Source organism: Hemitrygon akajei, chromosome 19, assembly GCF_048418815.1.
Source record: "Hemitrygon akajei chromosome 19, sHemAka1.3, whole genome shotgun sequence".
NCBI classification, from domain to species: Eukaryota; Metazoa; Chordata; class Chondrichthyes; order Myliobatiformes; family Dasyatidae; genus Hemitrygon; species Hemitrygon akajei.
This window is the reverse complement of record NC_133142.1, coordinates 5,469,978-5,487,414: the sequence shown is the minus strand read 5'-3', so window position 1 is coordinate 5,487,414 and position 17,437 is coordinate 5,469,978. Positions and strand designations below refer to the sequence as shown.

Below are 17,437 nucleotides of genomic sequence, written 5' to 3'. Positions count from 1 at the left end.
GGATTTATACTGTACACAGAAGACAAGAATATTCAGACAGACCTGTGTTATCGAGTATCCTAGAGCGAGAACAGTCGTTATACTCAACACGTGCTTGATGCTCGAGTTACTTTCAAGGTGCCCTAAGTCCAGGGAGAATGAAACAAAGACTCATGTAGATATGGTTAAGTAACGGTATTTACACAAATTCAGGGTGGCATTCTGACGTAGACCTGGATAAAATCCGTGACTTACCAAACGCCAGGCCTAGGATGATCACACTCAGTTCGGTTGCCAACAAAAAGAAACGCGAAATCTCCCAGAGAACCTAAAAGGGAAATATCAATGGGGAATATCATTTCAAGGCTCAACTTCATTCCTCATATACATTTATAAGTATTGCTGTGGTGTGTTGGCACAACATACTACAAAAACACATTCAGCAATTATAAAGAGTAAAGAATTATATAAAAATAAAGTTAGAGATTAAAGTATGGATAGGGAATAAAATGTGGGTAAATTCATAAATACCAGCACATAATTACAATGTAAACAGCATTATAAACTGTGGTTTAAAGTGCTTACAGCACAGTGCAGTACTGGGTAATATATAGAGGAGGGTGGAGAGAGACTAACTGCAGTGGTTGATCAGATTAACTGACTGAGGGAAGAAACTTTTAAGATGGTTCCTACTACTGATTATACTATTCCCAACATGAACTCCTCAAAATATTTTGCAGTTTCTACCAGATGTTCTTGGGTGTCAACATCTCTGAGGATCTATCCTGGGCCCAGCACATTGATGCAATTACGCAGAAGGTACGGTAGTGCTGTATTTCATTAGGAGTTTGAGGAGAATTGCTATGTCACCAAAGACACTTGCTAATTTCTACAGATGTACTGTGGAGAGAATTCTATCTGGTTTCATCACTGGTGTGAAGGGGCGTCTGCACAGGATTGGAAAAAGTTGCAGTAAGTTGTAAACTCAGTCAGTTCCATCATAAGCACCAGCCTCCCCAGTATCCATTACATCTTGAAAAGGAGGCATCCATCATTATGGACCTCCATCACCCTGGATGAACCCTCTTCTCATTGCTACCATCAAGGAGGTGGTACAGGAGCCTAAAGATGCACACTCAACATTTCAGGAACACCTTCTTCCCCTCCACATCAGATGTCTGAATAGACAATGAACCCATGAATATGACCTCACTTTTTCATTTCTTTCGCATAACTTATTTAATTTTTATATATACTTCTAATTGTAACTTATAGGTTTTTTTATTATTATGTATTACAATTTACTGCTGTGGCAAAACAACAAATTTCTCAGCATATGCCAGTGACAGCAAACATAATTCTGACTCTGATTCTGATGTGTCAAGTTGTTAAAGCTTTACCATCCTACCATCTTCAAAGTCATACCACCACCTACTGAGGTCTGAGAAGGTAAATCATGTGAATATGTAACACATATGCAATGCTGTGGAAGACGTGGCAAGGCAAGGGTTAAGACAATGTGCCGGCAAGAATAGTTTACAGACAGTGTGCAGTCAACCCAGGCAAGAGAGGATACAGGTTAGGAAAGTTTACAGATGTGTACAGGTAACCTGGGAACATATATACACCCAAGACTGAAATAGACCCAATTTCCTATGTTCAGCCCATTTCTCTCCAAGCCTCACCACTCCATACACCTATCCAAGTGCCTCTTAATGGATACCATTGTATCAAGTACAATTCACTGGGTGACGTTGTTCTTCAAAGTTCAAAAATTCAAAGTAAATTTATATCAAAGTACATCATACTGTATATACCCAATTATATGTCACCATATACAACCCTGAAATTCAATTTCTTGCGGGCATACTCAGTAAATCCAATAATTATAATAGAATCAATGAAAGACCCCACCCAACAGGGCAGACAACCAGTGTGCGAAAGGCAACAAACTGTGCGAGTGAAGTGGAGTGAATTTACCCCCTCTGGTTCAAGAGCCTGATGGTTGAGGGGTAATAATTGTTTCTGAACTTGGTTGTGTGAGATCCCTTTTAAATCTTTCCCCTCTCACCCTAAACCAGGGGATCCCAACCTTTTTTTACGCCATAGACCAATACCATTAAGCAAGTTGGGAACCCCTGCCCTAAACGTATAGCCCTAGTGTTGGACTCCCCTAACCTGCCACCATGCACCTTATCTATGTCATTTAACCTGTGGTTCATTTACAGCGTTTTATCCAGGAAGAAAACAAAACCTATTCCCCATATTAAAACAAAGATCCCCCTGGATTCAGGGAAAAACAGTGAAGGAGTATCATCTTAAACCAAACTAATTCGGTACTACACTAAAGAAACATTTTGAACAAGAATAATTATTGTCTTGTCTCCACACTAAAGGTCACTCCCCATTTTGGATTGATAGTTTCAGAGTTTAAAAGTGATTCAAGGAAACAACAGGGCTCCTTTCACCCAGTCAGGTTCAGATTCAGATTTATATATCACATGTACATCGAAATGTACAGTGAAATGTGTCGTGTGTGTTAACAAACAACACACCCAAGGATATGTTGAGGGCAGTCTGCAAGTGTCACCACACATTACAGCGCCAACATAGCATCAAGTTCCAGTTCAAGGTTATTGTCATCCGACTGTATGTATATAGAACCAAATGAAACAATATTCCTCTGGACCACGGTGCAACTACAAAATATGTATCACACACAGCACATAAAACAAAGTATTACCACAAATAAGCTAATAATTATTCAAAAATGCATGAAGTACACCGCACAGGTAAACAGTAAACAGTTGCTGTCCTGGTGACGAGACCTCGATGGTGGCAAGGTATTCATTTGTCTCACAGCCCGAGGGAAGAAGCTGTTACCCAGTCTGGCAGTCCTAGTTCTGATGCTCCTGTACCTCCGTCCTGATGGCAGAGGGTCAAAGAGATTGTGGGATGGATGGTCGGGATCTTCAACAGTGCTTCAGGGCCTTCGTCTACAATGCTCCCAATAAATGACACAAATAGGAGGGAGGGGGACTCCGTCTTGGCAGTTTTTACTATCCTCTGTAGTGTCCATGCCACAATGTTCACCGAATGACACAAGCTACAATAGCAGCAGCAAAACCAGCTCCTTTCCCACCCACTCACACTCAGACAGGCCTCTGACCCGGAACAGGCTGCCTCCAGGCCCCAGACTCTCAGATTTGCAGACACTGGGCCCCCAACCTCCAGTCACTGGCCCTTGACTTGTAGACATTGGACCTTCAGTCCCTGGCCTGGACACGAAGACATTGGGACTCTGGCTTCAGACTTGGGGCCTTTGGGCCTCTACCTCCAGATGTCCCTAAAAGGGGAAGGCGCCAGGGGTCAGAGCACCCCAAGGTCAGAGGTCAATAATCCCTGGCGATTGAGGACTGCAAGCCCCAAGAACTGTATGTTTCAATGTACGTACTTGTGATTAATAAATAAATCTAGACTATTCTAATCTCAGAGCAGAACCACAAGGGTGAGGCAACCTTGCTGGGAGCAAAATTGTAAAACTTTCACATTGAATTCACCAACCTGTGCTTGAAGAACTTTCACTTCCACAGAAATAGCATTCTTTCACCTACCTTATCTGTTACTACGGCGACAGTGGATGCACTGACTGTCATGGAAACTACTGCCCGTGCGATGCCTACCATTGCCACGACAAAGACCTGCAGAAGAAATTGCTCCGTTAGGTTATGCACACTCTGTAACTCATAAAGCATAATAGCCTGGTAGTTAGCGTAAAGCTTTACAGCGCCAGCAATCGAGGTTCAGTTAGATTCCAAAGTCATATGGGTTAGGGTCAGTAAGCTGCAGGCATGCTACGTTGGCACCGGAGGCATGGCGACACCTGTGGGCTGCCCTGGCACACTCTCAGACTACCCTGGCCATTGATACAAACAGCGCATTTCACTGTTTGCTTACGAGGACCTGATGAAGAGTCTCACCCAATACGTCGACGGGTTAGTCCCCTCCTTTGATGCTGCCTGATCTGTTGAGTTATCTTGTGTGTGTTGCTCCAAATGTCAAGGACCATGTGGTGCAGAGATTCCCAAGATGGGGTCCACAGACCACCTCGGCTAATGACCTAATGGTGGTGGTGTCTGTACATCAGCCTTCCCGTGTTAAACAATGTCACGCACAGGCATTCTCCATAAAGGGAATCCAAACTAACATCCGGGATTGGCCTCTACAGCCATTGAGGACCCATCAATATACAACCCTTTGGGACAGGGGTTCCCAACCTCTTTTATGCCATGGGTCCCTACCATTAAACTGAGGGGTTTGGGAGCCCCTGCCTGAGGAGATCATCCTTGACTCGAATGATTGCACAACTACTACCACTACATCAGATCAGTATGAGGAAACGTGATGGGAGACTTGGAGGCAGAACATTTTGCTCTCCTTGTCCACGTTGGTGAGAGATGTCAGCAGAGCAGCTTTAACAACCTGCTCAAAGTTCAAATTTGTTATCAAACTATGTATACCACATACAACCTTGAGATTCGTCTTCTTGCAGACACACGCAAAACAAAGAAACACAATGGATTTAACAAAAAAAAACACACACAATAAAGATCACCACCCATCCAATGTGCAAAGGAGGACATCGCGCAAATAGCAAAAAAAAGTAAACAAGTAACGTAAGTTTTTTGCAAATAAAATGGTAGAAGTGTTTTATGTTTAAGAAAAGCTGTAGAGGTAAAAGGACTTCACGTAATGTGTCATCGCGTCAGGCCAGCCTCTTAAAGTGAACCCCAACTCAATGTTGGTGGTTGTTAACTATGTATGTTTCCACTAATTATATTACTCTACCATAACACGTGTAACATGAGCTGCATGGCCCGAGACAGGCTGCAGAGCCTGATCAGCGCTAAGGCGAGCGAAGCCGGTCCAGGAGGCCAATGTCTGCAGGGCAACAACTGCTCCAGAACCAGCAGTGTGGGACCCAAGACTCCTGCACCTCCCGCCCGACGGTGGTGGCTGGAAGTAGGCAAGTCAAACGCAGGCAGATGGTGCTGAACCATTGTTGGGGTTTCACTCTTGGCCTCGACAATGTTTTAATCAGTGCTGAGTAATGGAGCCAAGCACAGGTTCCATTTCTGCTAACAGGCCTCGCCACAGCATCCACCCCCACCAGTGGCTGCCTCAGCCGTACTGACACTCTCAAGAGTCTAGTTCAGATACTCCCCCCACAAGATCACAAAAGCACCTGTTTGTTTAGTCAGATCAAAGGTACATCCCTTAAAGGGAAATTACAGGCTGCAGACTGTAGCGCTCGCAGCTCAGAGTGAGCGTATTTGCTGTTGTGAGCCGCCTACAAGACATCACCATTTGTCGACAGCATGACCTTGCTCTTTACATAGATGCAAAGTCCCTTTAAGACTTCACTGCTTCAAATTCAGCACAGAAAACACAGCTAGCATGGTCTACTCTACCTCAGGTTGATGGGGGAAACACCTCATATTCCCTCCGGGAAGCCTCCAACTTGACAATCTCTCTCATTTCCAGTAATTTCTCACCCTCCCTCTCCTCTCTTTTTCCATTCCACTTTCTGGCTCCCCTCTTATTCCTTCCCTTCTCCTCACCTGCCCATTACATCCCTCAGGTTCCCCTCCTCCTTCCCTTTCTCCCATGATCCACTCTCCTTTCCTGTCAGATTCCTTTATTTTCAGCTCTTTACCTTTTCCTCCTATCAGCTCTCAGCTTCTTACTTCATCCTCCCCCTCCCCGCCTCCTACCTTCCCCCTCACCTGGTCTCACCAATCACCTTCCAGCTTGTACTCCTGTCCTCCCCCACCTTCTTATTCTGGATTCTTCCCCCTTCCTTTCCAGTCCTGATGAAGGGTCTTGATCCGAAATGTCGATTGTTTACTCCTCTCCAAAGATGCTGCCTGACCTACTGAGTTCCTCCAGCATTTTGTGTGTGTTAGAGCTGGGCCTAGGAATGTTTCACAGTGTGCGACTGGTTCCTTGTCCTTGAACAAAATTTTGCACCTCCAGCTGTTGTTCATTCGCACTCCAGTGAGGAATGACTCACTCTTTCTAAAGTTGAGTGAGGACAATCACGTAAATTCTTGTCCCTGCTGAATCACCTCACAAACTGCTCGACCAACTCTTTCCTGAACGCAAGAGATTCTGCAGATGCTGGAAATCCAGAGCAACACACACACAAAATGCTGAAGGAACTCAGCAGGTCAGGCTGAGGAGAATAGTCAGTGGTTCATGCTGAGACCCCTCAATTCCTCTTCTATCGTCATCAAAAATGTGTCAATATATCCAGAAAGGTGCTGGAAAAGGGTGAAGGAACCCACCCACCCTACTCATGACTGTCCTACTCCCATCTGGAAGAGGCTATGTAGCATTCACACCAGGACCACCAGACTCAAAAACAGTTCCTTTCCCCAAGCAGCAGGTCTGATCAACACCTCCACCCACTAATCTACCCCACCATTACTTTATCATTTTCTGTCATTCACCTTATGTACAGACACTCCTGTGCCTAGCGTCACTTTATGGATGTATCATCAATGTATATGAGCTATTTATACAATACTATGCAAGCTACGTCAGCACATATATATAGCTAGGGTGCCTAAGGCTTTTGCACAGTAGAGCGGAGAGTGGGTTTGTAAATCTGGCAGGAGCAAAGTATGTTGGGGATCGTGAGGGAGGAGCACTACAGGAGGGGTGTGGGACAGGTGGCAGAGAGGAGGTGCCAGGGGCAGGGAGGGGAGGCAGATACACCAGGCAAGGTCATTTAATTCTAAACAACTGGTTTATTGATCATTACAGAATTCCCCTCTGGCGTCCTGCTCCCTCACCTCTCTCTTCCCCTTTTTCCCAACCATGATTCCCCTCCCCCTGCCTCCTTCCCACTCTCAGTCCACAATAGAGACCCACATCAGAATCAGGTTTACAATCACTTGCATATGTTATGAAATTTGTTTTTTTGTGACAGCAGTACAGTGCAATACATAACATTACTACAGTACTGTGCAAAAGTCTTGGGCACCCTGGCTGTATATATGTCCCTTTTGCCCAGTACTGTATCTAATTTACTTACTATTATCATGTTCTTTATCTTATTGTACTTTTATTGAGCTGCTGCAGATCCGAGTAACAATTGATTTGTCTCCTTTACACCTGTGCACTGGAAATGACATTGAACAGTCTTGAATCGTGAACGAAATGATCCACCTCCAGCAAAACCCCGTGGACAGCAGCGAGAAGATGTCCGTTCTATCAGTCACATCGCCAGCTGGGAGGTCCAAATGCCCTCATTCCACACTGTACCTCAGCTTTGGTTCACAGCCTCGACTCTTCCCCTTCGTTTGTCACAGAAGTTACTATTCCAACCTCACACTCGGTCCACAGACTCCTCTTATGCCACCCTCAGGGTGGAGGAGCAACATCTTATATTCCGTCTAGATAGCCCCCAACCTGATGGCATGAATATCGACTTCCCTCCCCTTCCCCCCCTCTTCTTCTATTCCCCACTCTGGCCTTCAACCTCTTCTCACCTGCCTATCACTTCCCTGGGTCCCCTCCTCCTACGGTCCACTCTCCTCTCCTATCAGGTTCCTTCCTCTCCTGCTCTTTACCTTTCCCACCCACCTGGCTTCACCTATCATCTTCTAGCTATCCTCCTTTCCCTCCCCAACCTTTATATTCTGGCGTCGATGGCAGGTATAGATAGAGTGAGTGCAAGCAGGCCTGTTTTCCACTAAAATTGGGCAAGACTAGAACTAGAGGTCATAGGTTAAGGGTGTAAGGTGAACTATTTAAGGGGAACCCAAGGGTTAACTTCTTCACACTGTTGAGAGTGTGTAACAATCTTCCAGCGGAAGTGGAGGATGTGGGCTTGATTGCAACGTTTACGTGAAGTTTGGATAAGTAGATGGATGGGAGGGGTATGGAGGGCTATGGTCCAGCTGTGGGTTGTTGGGACTTCAGGGTTCAAGGTACACTTATAATCAAAGTTACGTATGCAGTATACAACCCTCAGATCTGTCTTCTCCAGTCAACCACAAAACAAAGAAAGCTATGGAAGCTGTTCACAGAAGAACATCAACAACCTCCCCAGCAAAAAAAATTGCGCGAATGGAAACAAGAACATCAAACACCCTCCTATGCACAAAAAGACAAATGATGCAAATGGCAACAGAACACCAACCTCACCCCAAACATTAAAATGCAAACAGCATAAACAGCAACCAGAAACAATGAGCGAAAACCATAGAATACAAAACATAAAACCCAAACAGGCCAATCGATAAACCGCAGACGCAGAACCATCCTCCACAGCCTCGAGGGAGAGAGGGACCTTCCCTTGGGAGCAGCAAGCTAGAGGAGAGATTGAGAACCTCACAACCAGACACTTCCCTCCGGCAGCAGTGAGCGAGAGGCTGGTAGACAGCTCTGAACACCCATTCCCCTTCCACATTTGCCTCCATGGTTCAATCTTCCTTGCCAGTTTAATCGGAGAGAAATGGATTTGTTGATTGACTCACACCCTATCTCCTAGCTTCTTGGTCTCGAGGCCTCTTGGAATCTTCTCGGAGACAGCAAAGCGCCAGATCGCTCAGCCAGCCCAAAAACACACCTCTAAACTGTAGATTGCAGGCTCCAACTGCACGAGAACCACATTTAGAAGAAAAAGACATAAAAGATGTGAAAGGAACAGTTCTGTGGACTATCTGGAAGATGTCGCCTGAGGTAGCATTGTTTACTGGTGTCATCTTGACTTGGTGGAAAAACAGTTTGGCTGTAAAAAGGGGTCAGAATCTTAAATTAAGAATATTAAAACGGAGATACAAAATGAAGAAACTGGAATCTGATGTAGAAAGAAAAATGCTGGAGGAATTCAGCTGACAGCCCAGCACATCTGTAACCCCAACCATAAACTGTTCCAGCTGATACCATCCAAGAAACGGCACTTCAGCACAAAAGCCAGGACCAACGGGCTCCGGGACGGCTTCCTCCACCAGGCCATCAGACTGATCAATTCATTCTGATGCAACTATATTTCTACGTTATATTGACCATTCTGCTGTACATACTATTTATCATAAATTACTATAAATTGCACATTTAGATGGAGACGTAACGTAAAGATTTTTACTCCTTGTGTATATGAAGGATGTAAGTAATAAAATCAATTTATCAATGGAAGGTTGCTGCTACTATGTCATTTGGTATTGAGCCTCGGGCAAGGTTTGATTGGTGCGGTCTACAGTCAACAAGTGACACAGCACTATATTGAACTGGACTGATCTCAGCTGAACATTCCTAGACTGTTTCAAGGACTTTGCAGTTTGGTGTTTAATACTCTGTGTCATTTGCTTGTTTTTTGTGTTTGCGCACTTTGTTCTTTTTTTGAGCATGGGTGTTTGATGTTTTCCTTCACGTTCCATGGTGTTTCTTTGTTTCGTGGCTGTCTGTGGGAAGACAAATCTCAGGGTTGTATACTGCATATGTACTTTGATAATAAATGTACTTTGAATCTTTGAACTTATGGATGGGATGGGGTGCAAGTGGAAATGATCCCAGGTTGTACACGAGATACAGGGCTGTGGATCAGACCCTTTAACTCACCAGGTTATCATTGAATTCTGCCATTTATTGCACCAGCCTGTGAGTTAATTGCAGAGAACTTACCAGTATGTAGAACGTGGTGAAGATGGGGCTCGATGTGGCACGGATCTTCGCTCGAGCCGATGGAAGCTTCCAGAGCAAAAACGTAAAGAAAAGCACGTTGGGGATCAGGAGGAAGACATCCCAGAACCGAACCCTGTCGGGAGAGAAGTGGGAAGTGATGGAGGGTGGAAGAAGGGAACAAAGACACAGAAGTGCAATGAATCACCTGCTTCACACAAAACACACAAAACTGTTGGAGGAACTTCACCAGCTCTTGGCCTGAAACGTCTATGATTCATTTTCCTCCATAGGAAAGATGCCAGGATTAGAGAGCATGTCACCTTCCCAGATTCCCCTTCCCCTGCATCCACTGCAGTTAAGAAAGCATACAGAGCACTGGCCTTCATTAGTCCGGATACTGAGTTCAAGAGCACCACAGCCCTATAAAACCCAGGTTAGACCACACTTGGAGGATTGTGTTCAGTTCTGGTCGCCTCATTATAAGAAGGATGCAGAAGCTTTAGAGAGGGTGTAGAGGTGATTTGTCTGGATTAGACAGCATGTCTTATGAGGACAGCTTGAGTGAGCTAGGGTTTTTCTCTTTGGAGTGAGGACGATGAAAGGTGACTTAATAGACAGGTAGAAGATGATAAGAGGCATAGATAGAGTGGATAGCCACAGACCTTTCCCCAGCGTGGAAGTAGCTAATGCAAGAGATTAAAGGTGATTGGAGGACTCTACATTGGGGATATCAGAGGTATGTTTTTACACAAAGCGGTGGGGTGCATGAAAAGTGCTGCTGAGGATGGTGGCAGAGGCAGATACATTAGGGACATTTAAGACCATAAGATACAGGAGCAGAGTTAGGCCATTTGGCCCATCGAGTCTGCTCTGCCAATTCATCATGGCTGATCTATTTCCCCTCTCACCCCTGATCTCCTGCCTTTTCCCTGTAAGAGGCTCTTTAAGAGATGAAAGAAAATTCATATGGATGAAAGAAAAACGGAGGGCTATGTATGAGGGAAGGGTTAGATAAAGTAAGTGAAAGGTGGGCCGAAGAGCTGTACTGATCTATGTTCTAGACGTTCCCTGACCTGCTGAGTTCCTCCAACATTGTGTGTGTGTGTGTTGCTCAGTTTAATGTCTCATCTCTAAGTCAGTACCTCTGACAGTGCAGGCCCTCAATGTGATGGGCTTGCTAATGCCCTTTGTTTTGGTAGGGATGCACAACACAAATGTTGAGCTTGGTCCAGTCGAAGGACTCTGCTCAATACATCACAGGCACATCCATCCCACCCCCACCCCCATCTACCGTCTGGGCCATATCATCTTCTCACAGCTACCAGTAGCAGGAGGTACAGAAACCCAAAGTCCCACGCCACCAAGTTCAAGAACAGCTATTTCCCTTCAACCATTCAGTTCTTGTGCCAACCGGCACAATCGTAATCACTGCAACGGACTTATTTTGTTCTAAATGTGTTCTTTCTTGTCTAATTTTTCACAGTTTATGTTGTTAATTTATGCTTTAGTGAGTGTTCTGTATCTGATGCTCTGTGTATTTTTTTAATTTAGAAGTACAGCATGGAATGTACATGTGATGCTGCTACAAGTAGGTTTTTTATTTCATCTGTACAAACATATACTTGTGCAAATGACTCAACTCAGCTTTGAGTTTGATGCTGAGATTAGGTCCCAGATTTTCTCCAGTATAAGATACTAGGATGTGAGAGTGCGGAACGAGCTGCCAGCCCAAGTGGTGCATGTCAACCCGATTTCAATGCTGAAGAGTACTTGGATGGTAGGAGTATGGAGGGCTATGGTGCGAGTGCAGGTCGATGGAAGTAGACAGTTTAAATGGCTCTTCACAGACTAGATGGGCTGAAGGGCCTGTTTCTGTGCTGTACTTTTTGTGACTCCAAAATCTTCCCTCAATCTTGGAGAGGACCCAAGAAAGGAAATCAGCTGCATTACGAAGTGCTTATCAGAGTGTGATACTCCCTTGGTCAGAAAATTACATACTGGAGTATGGGCAGAAAATGATGTCCCTTGGTTAGCCATCAAGCCACTGTTGCTCGGGATCCTGTCTGAACGACAGTCATTTGGAGAGTGGACAGTGAGCAACTTCAGAATGCAACAACCTGCAAAGTCTTGTAATGGCAAAACTAATCCAAAATTTAAAAAACAGTTGACGCTGGCCCGCGTATAACATACAGACTGTTATACGTGTGTGACACACCCACAACACCAACGATTGCTCCAAAGGTCAAACCCTTTATTCAATCCTTTATTAGTAATTAGGAAAAATGCCATTAAGGATTATTGTATCTCAGCATTATCTCAGTAGTCAGCAAAGATGATCTCCGTGGTCCCAGACTACAAGCTGCAACAAAATAAGCAAGAACACATAACTTATTCCCTCCACTTTTTCCACACCCCACTCACGCGACTAGTTACCATAATAAACATCGTAATCAGATGCATGGCTCCTACAGCCCGAAGAGGGATGCAACGAAACCACGGTGATAGAGTGGGGAACATTGATCAAAGTTCAACGTAAATTATTATTAAAGTACGTATATGTCACCATAAACTATCCTGAGATTCATCACGTATTTACTAACTTAATTAGAGATACAGCACACAACAGGCTCTTCTGACCCGGAACAAAGAAGTACAATAGAATCAGTGAGAAACTGAGGCCCTCTGTTCGTCAGGGTCGACCATGGACATTGCATCCCAGCTGTCTACGTGATACGCGAGCCAGGACAGTGCGATGCGGAGATCGAGCTGTTCCCGTGTAACAGGCTCCCCCTCTTTAAGCAACTGATGAACCCAAACGAACGGCAGAGACTGATAAAATTTGGCACCAGCGGCATCGCAGGAGTTGCCAGTCAGCATTGAACTTAACGTAGGGCTGCCTCAGGGACTCTGGCTCCAGATTTTTCCTCAGAGTTTACTCCCGAAGCCTTCCCCATGAGTGGGTATAATCACATGGCAGTGGAGGTTTGAGATATGAGTTTTCCTTCAGTTGATGATCTCCATCTGCCCAAAGCAACTTGTTTTAAGATGCCAGTAACCCGCCTTTGCCCCTTCTCCTATCAGTAGAAATGGTTCTGCCGGGTTTAGTAGCTAAGCCACACGTGAAGGCCAGGAACTAGTCTTGGTTGTTTGAGACTATTTAAGGTTTACACCATTGGTATAATTTAATAGGTAGTGGGAGTTTATCCCCATTACCACTCCCAGCTATAACAACCTTGAGGAAACTATATGCAAACAATGACTGACAAACAACCAATGTACAAAAGACAAACTGTTCAAATATAAAACATAAATTAAACAAAGAAGCAACTGAATGAATAAATAATACTGAGAACATGAATTGTGGAGTCCTTGAAACTGAGAGCATAGGTTGTGTTCAGTGTTGTGGTGAGGGGAGTCGTCCACGCCATTTGAGGAGTGGATGATAAGCTCCCTCAGAGTGCCACAAATTGGAGAGGCTGCGCAGAGGGATCCGGTGGGGGAAAAAGAGATCGGAGAACATAGATCAAACGAACAATTAAAACAGAGGCTGAGAAGCAAGCATCCATTCATCAACAAGCGATTTACTTTCTGCGTTACAAGCAGAAACTGTGCCAAGAAGCTGGACTATGAAGGAAAGTGAATAAAGTCATGCATGGCAGAATTATATATTTATTTATTTAGAGATACAGAGCAGAACAGGCCCTTCCAGCCCAACAGCCGCACCCCCCAGCAACCCACCTATTTAACCCTCGCCTAATCACAGGACAATTTACAATGACTAATTCACCTAATAACCGGTACATCTTTGGACTGTGGGAGGAGACCAAATCCAGGAAGAACTCATGCGGCTCACGTGGGTAGAACATACAAACTCACAGACGGCGCTGGAATTGAACTCTGAACTCCAAGCTGTAAAAGCATCGTGCTAACCGCTAACCTACCATGGCGTTTTAGGCAATTCAGCAGTGCTTTCCCTGGTCCCCAGGGCTTTAAAAGCACAAATCAATTCCAAAGTCCATTAAAGGGAATTGAACTTAGAGAGAGAATGTATGAAGAGCAATTCAGTAGCTCGCCAGGCAACACAGAGAGTTTTATTAAATTGCTGCTTTCTGGAACAAATATTCCAAATTCCAAAGACACATAGCTCAGGATTAGAAAGCTGTGGGTAGGTTATGTTGGCGCCGGAGCACGGCGACACTTACGGACTGCCACCAGCACATCCTCGGACTGTGTCGACTGCTGATGCAAATGACGCATTTCACTGCACAGGTGACAAATAATCCTAATCTATAAACTTTCCTCCAGTTCCACGCTCGTCCAGATTGGGAAATGCACCCCCAGGGCACACAGATACAAAACCAAGATCATAAAGTGGCCCTAAATGCTTCTATGTAGACAACTTATCAGTGCTCTGATAAACTTCCCACATAGAAGCACTTAATGTCACTTGAATGCTTCTTGGGGGCAGAAGGTTCAATTTTGAAGCAGATGAAGACGCCATTGAAAGGTCTTGTGCAGCTGTCTTCATGCTATTTCCTTAGGATTAAGTTTCTGCTGAACTATCGGATTAGTCAGAGACCAGGTGTTTCCTTTACCGAATACAACCAAAAACCTCAATTTCAGAATTCCATTCTTGTTTTCAAGTTCTTCCACAGCCTTGCCTCCCATGTTTCTCAGTCACATGACTCAGAAAAAGGCCATTCAGTCAATAAGTGCACACCAGCTATCTGCTATCCATCTACCCGCGTCCCTTTTCCCATCACTTTCTGTACCTTTAAAGTTCAAAGTAATACCTTGCTGGTTTGTGGGCAGTAGTATTTGATGGTTCTGGATCAAGGACTCTTTTGGGGCTTCTGCTGTTGCTAACAGGTGGGAGGGAGGGGCCGATGCCTTTCTTGCTGCTTCAGTGAAGAGAGGGGGCAGGGGTGGGCCTCAGGGCTTCGATGTATCCATCATTCATTCTATGGAGTTTCTTGTTTCATGGATCATGTGAAGAGTACCAATTTCACGTTGTATACTGCACACATAGCCGGCCGCTGGTATAGTGCCATCAGTACCGGCCTTCGAGGTGAATGATCCCGAGTTCAAGTCTGGCCAGCTCCTTGCACGCTTTCCATCCATGCTGGGTTGAGCAACTTGGCCTCGTAAAAACAGTCAAAATGCTACAGAAATGGCAAAAATACCACCCGCTGCACCACAAGGCACGAGAAGGGACAACGAAAACTGTATCACACACAAAATGCTGGTGGAACGCAGCAGGCCCGAATCGTCGACTGTACTTCTCCCTATAGATGCTGCCTGGCCTGCTGCGTTCCACCAGCATTTTGTATGTGTTGCTTGAATTTCCAGCATCTGCAGATTTCCTTGTGTTTGCGAACAACAACTGTATACACAACAACAACTACATACGCCTGTGTAGGACTAGGTTATATCCAACACTTACTGTAGTCTTTTCCATGTGATTTAATAGCTGAACATTTAATATACTTCTCAAACATTGTGGGAGCATGTTCCCTCTTCAGGCACTGCATTTGGGTGAAACAAATTCTTTCTCATATCACTTTTAAATCTCTTACCACATTCATTTTGATATTAAACAACTCTGTCATGGGGAAATACGAGGAGACATAATTTTAATGCCATTGGAGGGAAATATGGGGGGTTTTGTCAGGTAGGTATTTCACACAGAGAATGATGGGTGTGTGGAATGCATTGACAGGGTGGTGGTAGAGGCAGATACATTAGGGACATTTCAGGGTAGCCTCCAAATTGATGGCATGAATATTGATTTTTCCTTCCTGTAAAAAAACCCTTCCCCCTCCCCTCCCCTTTTCTTCTAATCCACTGGCCTTTTACCTCTTCTCATCTGCCTATCACCTCCCCAAGGTTCCCTCCTCCTTCCCTTTCTCCTATGGTCCACTCTCCTCTCCTATCAGATTCATTCCTCTCCAAACCTTTATCTTTCCTACCCACCTGACTTTACCTATCCCTTTCTAGCTATCCTCCTTCCCCTCCTCCCACCATTTTATTCTGGCATCTTCCCCCTGCCTTTCCAGTCCTAAAGAAGGCTCTTGGCCCAAAATGTCGACTGTTTGTTCATTTTCATAGATCCTGCCTGACCTGCTGAGATCCTCCAGCATCTTGTGCGTGTTACAAATGGAGGGTTTTGTTGGAGGCAAGGATTAGATTGATCTTAGAGTATGTTAAAAAGATAACACATCATGGGCAAAAGGGTTGTAGTGCTCTAAGTCCTATGTTCACTCATAAACCTTTTACCACTTTTCCCATTTCCTTTGATTTTTGGCAACTCTATCACGGGGAAATGCTTCCTGCAACCCTTCAGAAGTTTCTACACAACAAAGCTCCAGGACCTTAATGAGACTGTCCAGAGTGTATGTATCCGGCCTCCAGTTCTCCTGAATTGAACAGCTCCACCATTTGCAATTATGCCACCATCAGCGAAATCGAATGGCAATACAAGAGGGAAAATGCAATTTGCAGTAAACTGGACAGAATGGAGTGGTGGGCAGGAACAAAGGGATTTCAGACTCTGTATCCACAAGTATCAAGAGTAGCAGGACAGGCAATAAAGTAGTAAAAAGGCACACGGAATAATTTTCTCACATTGCCAGCTAACAGAATGAATGACTCCACCCACCCAGGGCATCCTCTCTTCTTCACCCTCCCAAGTCATTGGAAATATTTAGCTAGGTTTGTAATTAGTAAGGTTGTCAAAGATTACTGGGAGAAGGCAGGTGAACGGGGGTTGAGAGGGATAATGAATCAGCCATGATCAAATGGTGAGAAGACTCGATGGGTTGAATAACCTAATTTTGCTCCCACGTCTTGTGGTCTTACGGAATCAATATTCTTGGATGTAGCACAGGAGACCACTTGGTCAACTGTGTCCATTTTGTCCCTGTTATCTAACCCACCCCTCCACATCCTTCACCAGCACTACTTATCGTACCTTAAGTACAGACACTCCTGTCTCCAACATCACTTTATACAATCAATCCATGTATATAAGCTATTTTTATATATTTATTCCATTTTAATAATTATTTTCTTTATCTTATTGTGTTCATTTTTGTGCAACATCAAGATTCAGATTGTTTAATGTCATTTCCTGTACCTAAGTGTAATGGGGAACAAAATAATAGTTACTCCTGATCTGATGCAGAACAAAAAAACCCACAAAAGATAAAGGATGCAATAATTAAAAAAAACACATTGAATATAAATATTGTACATAGGTAGCTTAAATACTTTTCAAACTCCCAAAGTTGTATGGGATAGGGTCAGTAAGTTGTGAGCACACTATGCTAATGCCAGAAGCATGGCGACACTTGTGGGCTGCCCCCAGCACAATTATTGGACTGTGTTGCTCATTGACACAAACATCACACTTCACTGTAAGTTTCGATGTACATTCAAGATTGTTTGATTTCACTTCCTGTACACAAATGTAAACGAGAACAAAATCATTGTTACTCTTCTAAAAAAAACTTAGTAAGATAAAGAACACAATAATAATTTTTTTTAATCAATAAATATAAATACATAAGATAGCTTACATACATAGATTTATTATATGTCCATAAAGTGACTCTAGGCTTTACATAAGGTGTCTGATAGACAATAATAAAGTAGTGGTGGAGTTAGTGGGTGGAGGTGTTGATCAACCTCACTGCCTGGGGAAAGTAACTGTTTTTGAGTCTGGTGTTCCCGGCGTGGATGCTACGTAGCCTCCTCCCTGATGGGA

General features: G+C 44.3%; 1 protein-coding gene across 2 annotated transcripts in view; it reads right to left on the bottom strand.

Annotated features, from left to right (window-relative positions):
* tpra1 (transmembrane protein, adipocyte asscociated 1) overlaps positions 1-17,437 on the bottom strand; it is a 52,672-nt gene that overhangs the window by 12,835 nt on the left and 22,400 nt on the right. Inside the window, exons 3-6 of one of the 2 annotated variants that reach the window (XM_073072017.1) lie at positions 9,673-9,805; positions 3,594-3,680; positions 235-307; positions 43-122 (exon numbers count right to left, since the gene is read on the bottom strand). In XM_073072017.1, coding sequence (XP_072928118.1) covers positions 43-122; positions 235-307; positions 3,594-3,680; positions 9,673-9,805 — 373 coding nt within the window. The remainder of the gene's footprint in view (positions 1-42; positions 123-234; positions 308-3,593; positions 3,681-9,672; positions 9,806-17,437) is intronic. The other variant, XM_073072018.1, reaches the window with a different exon arrangement.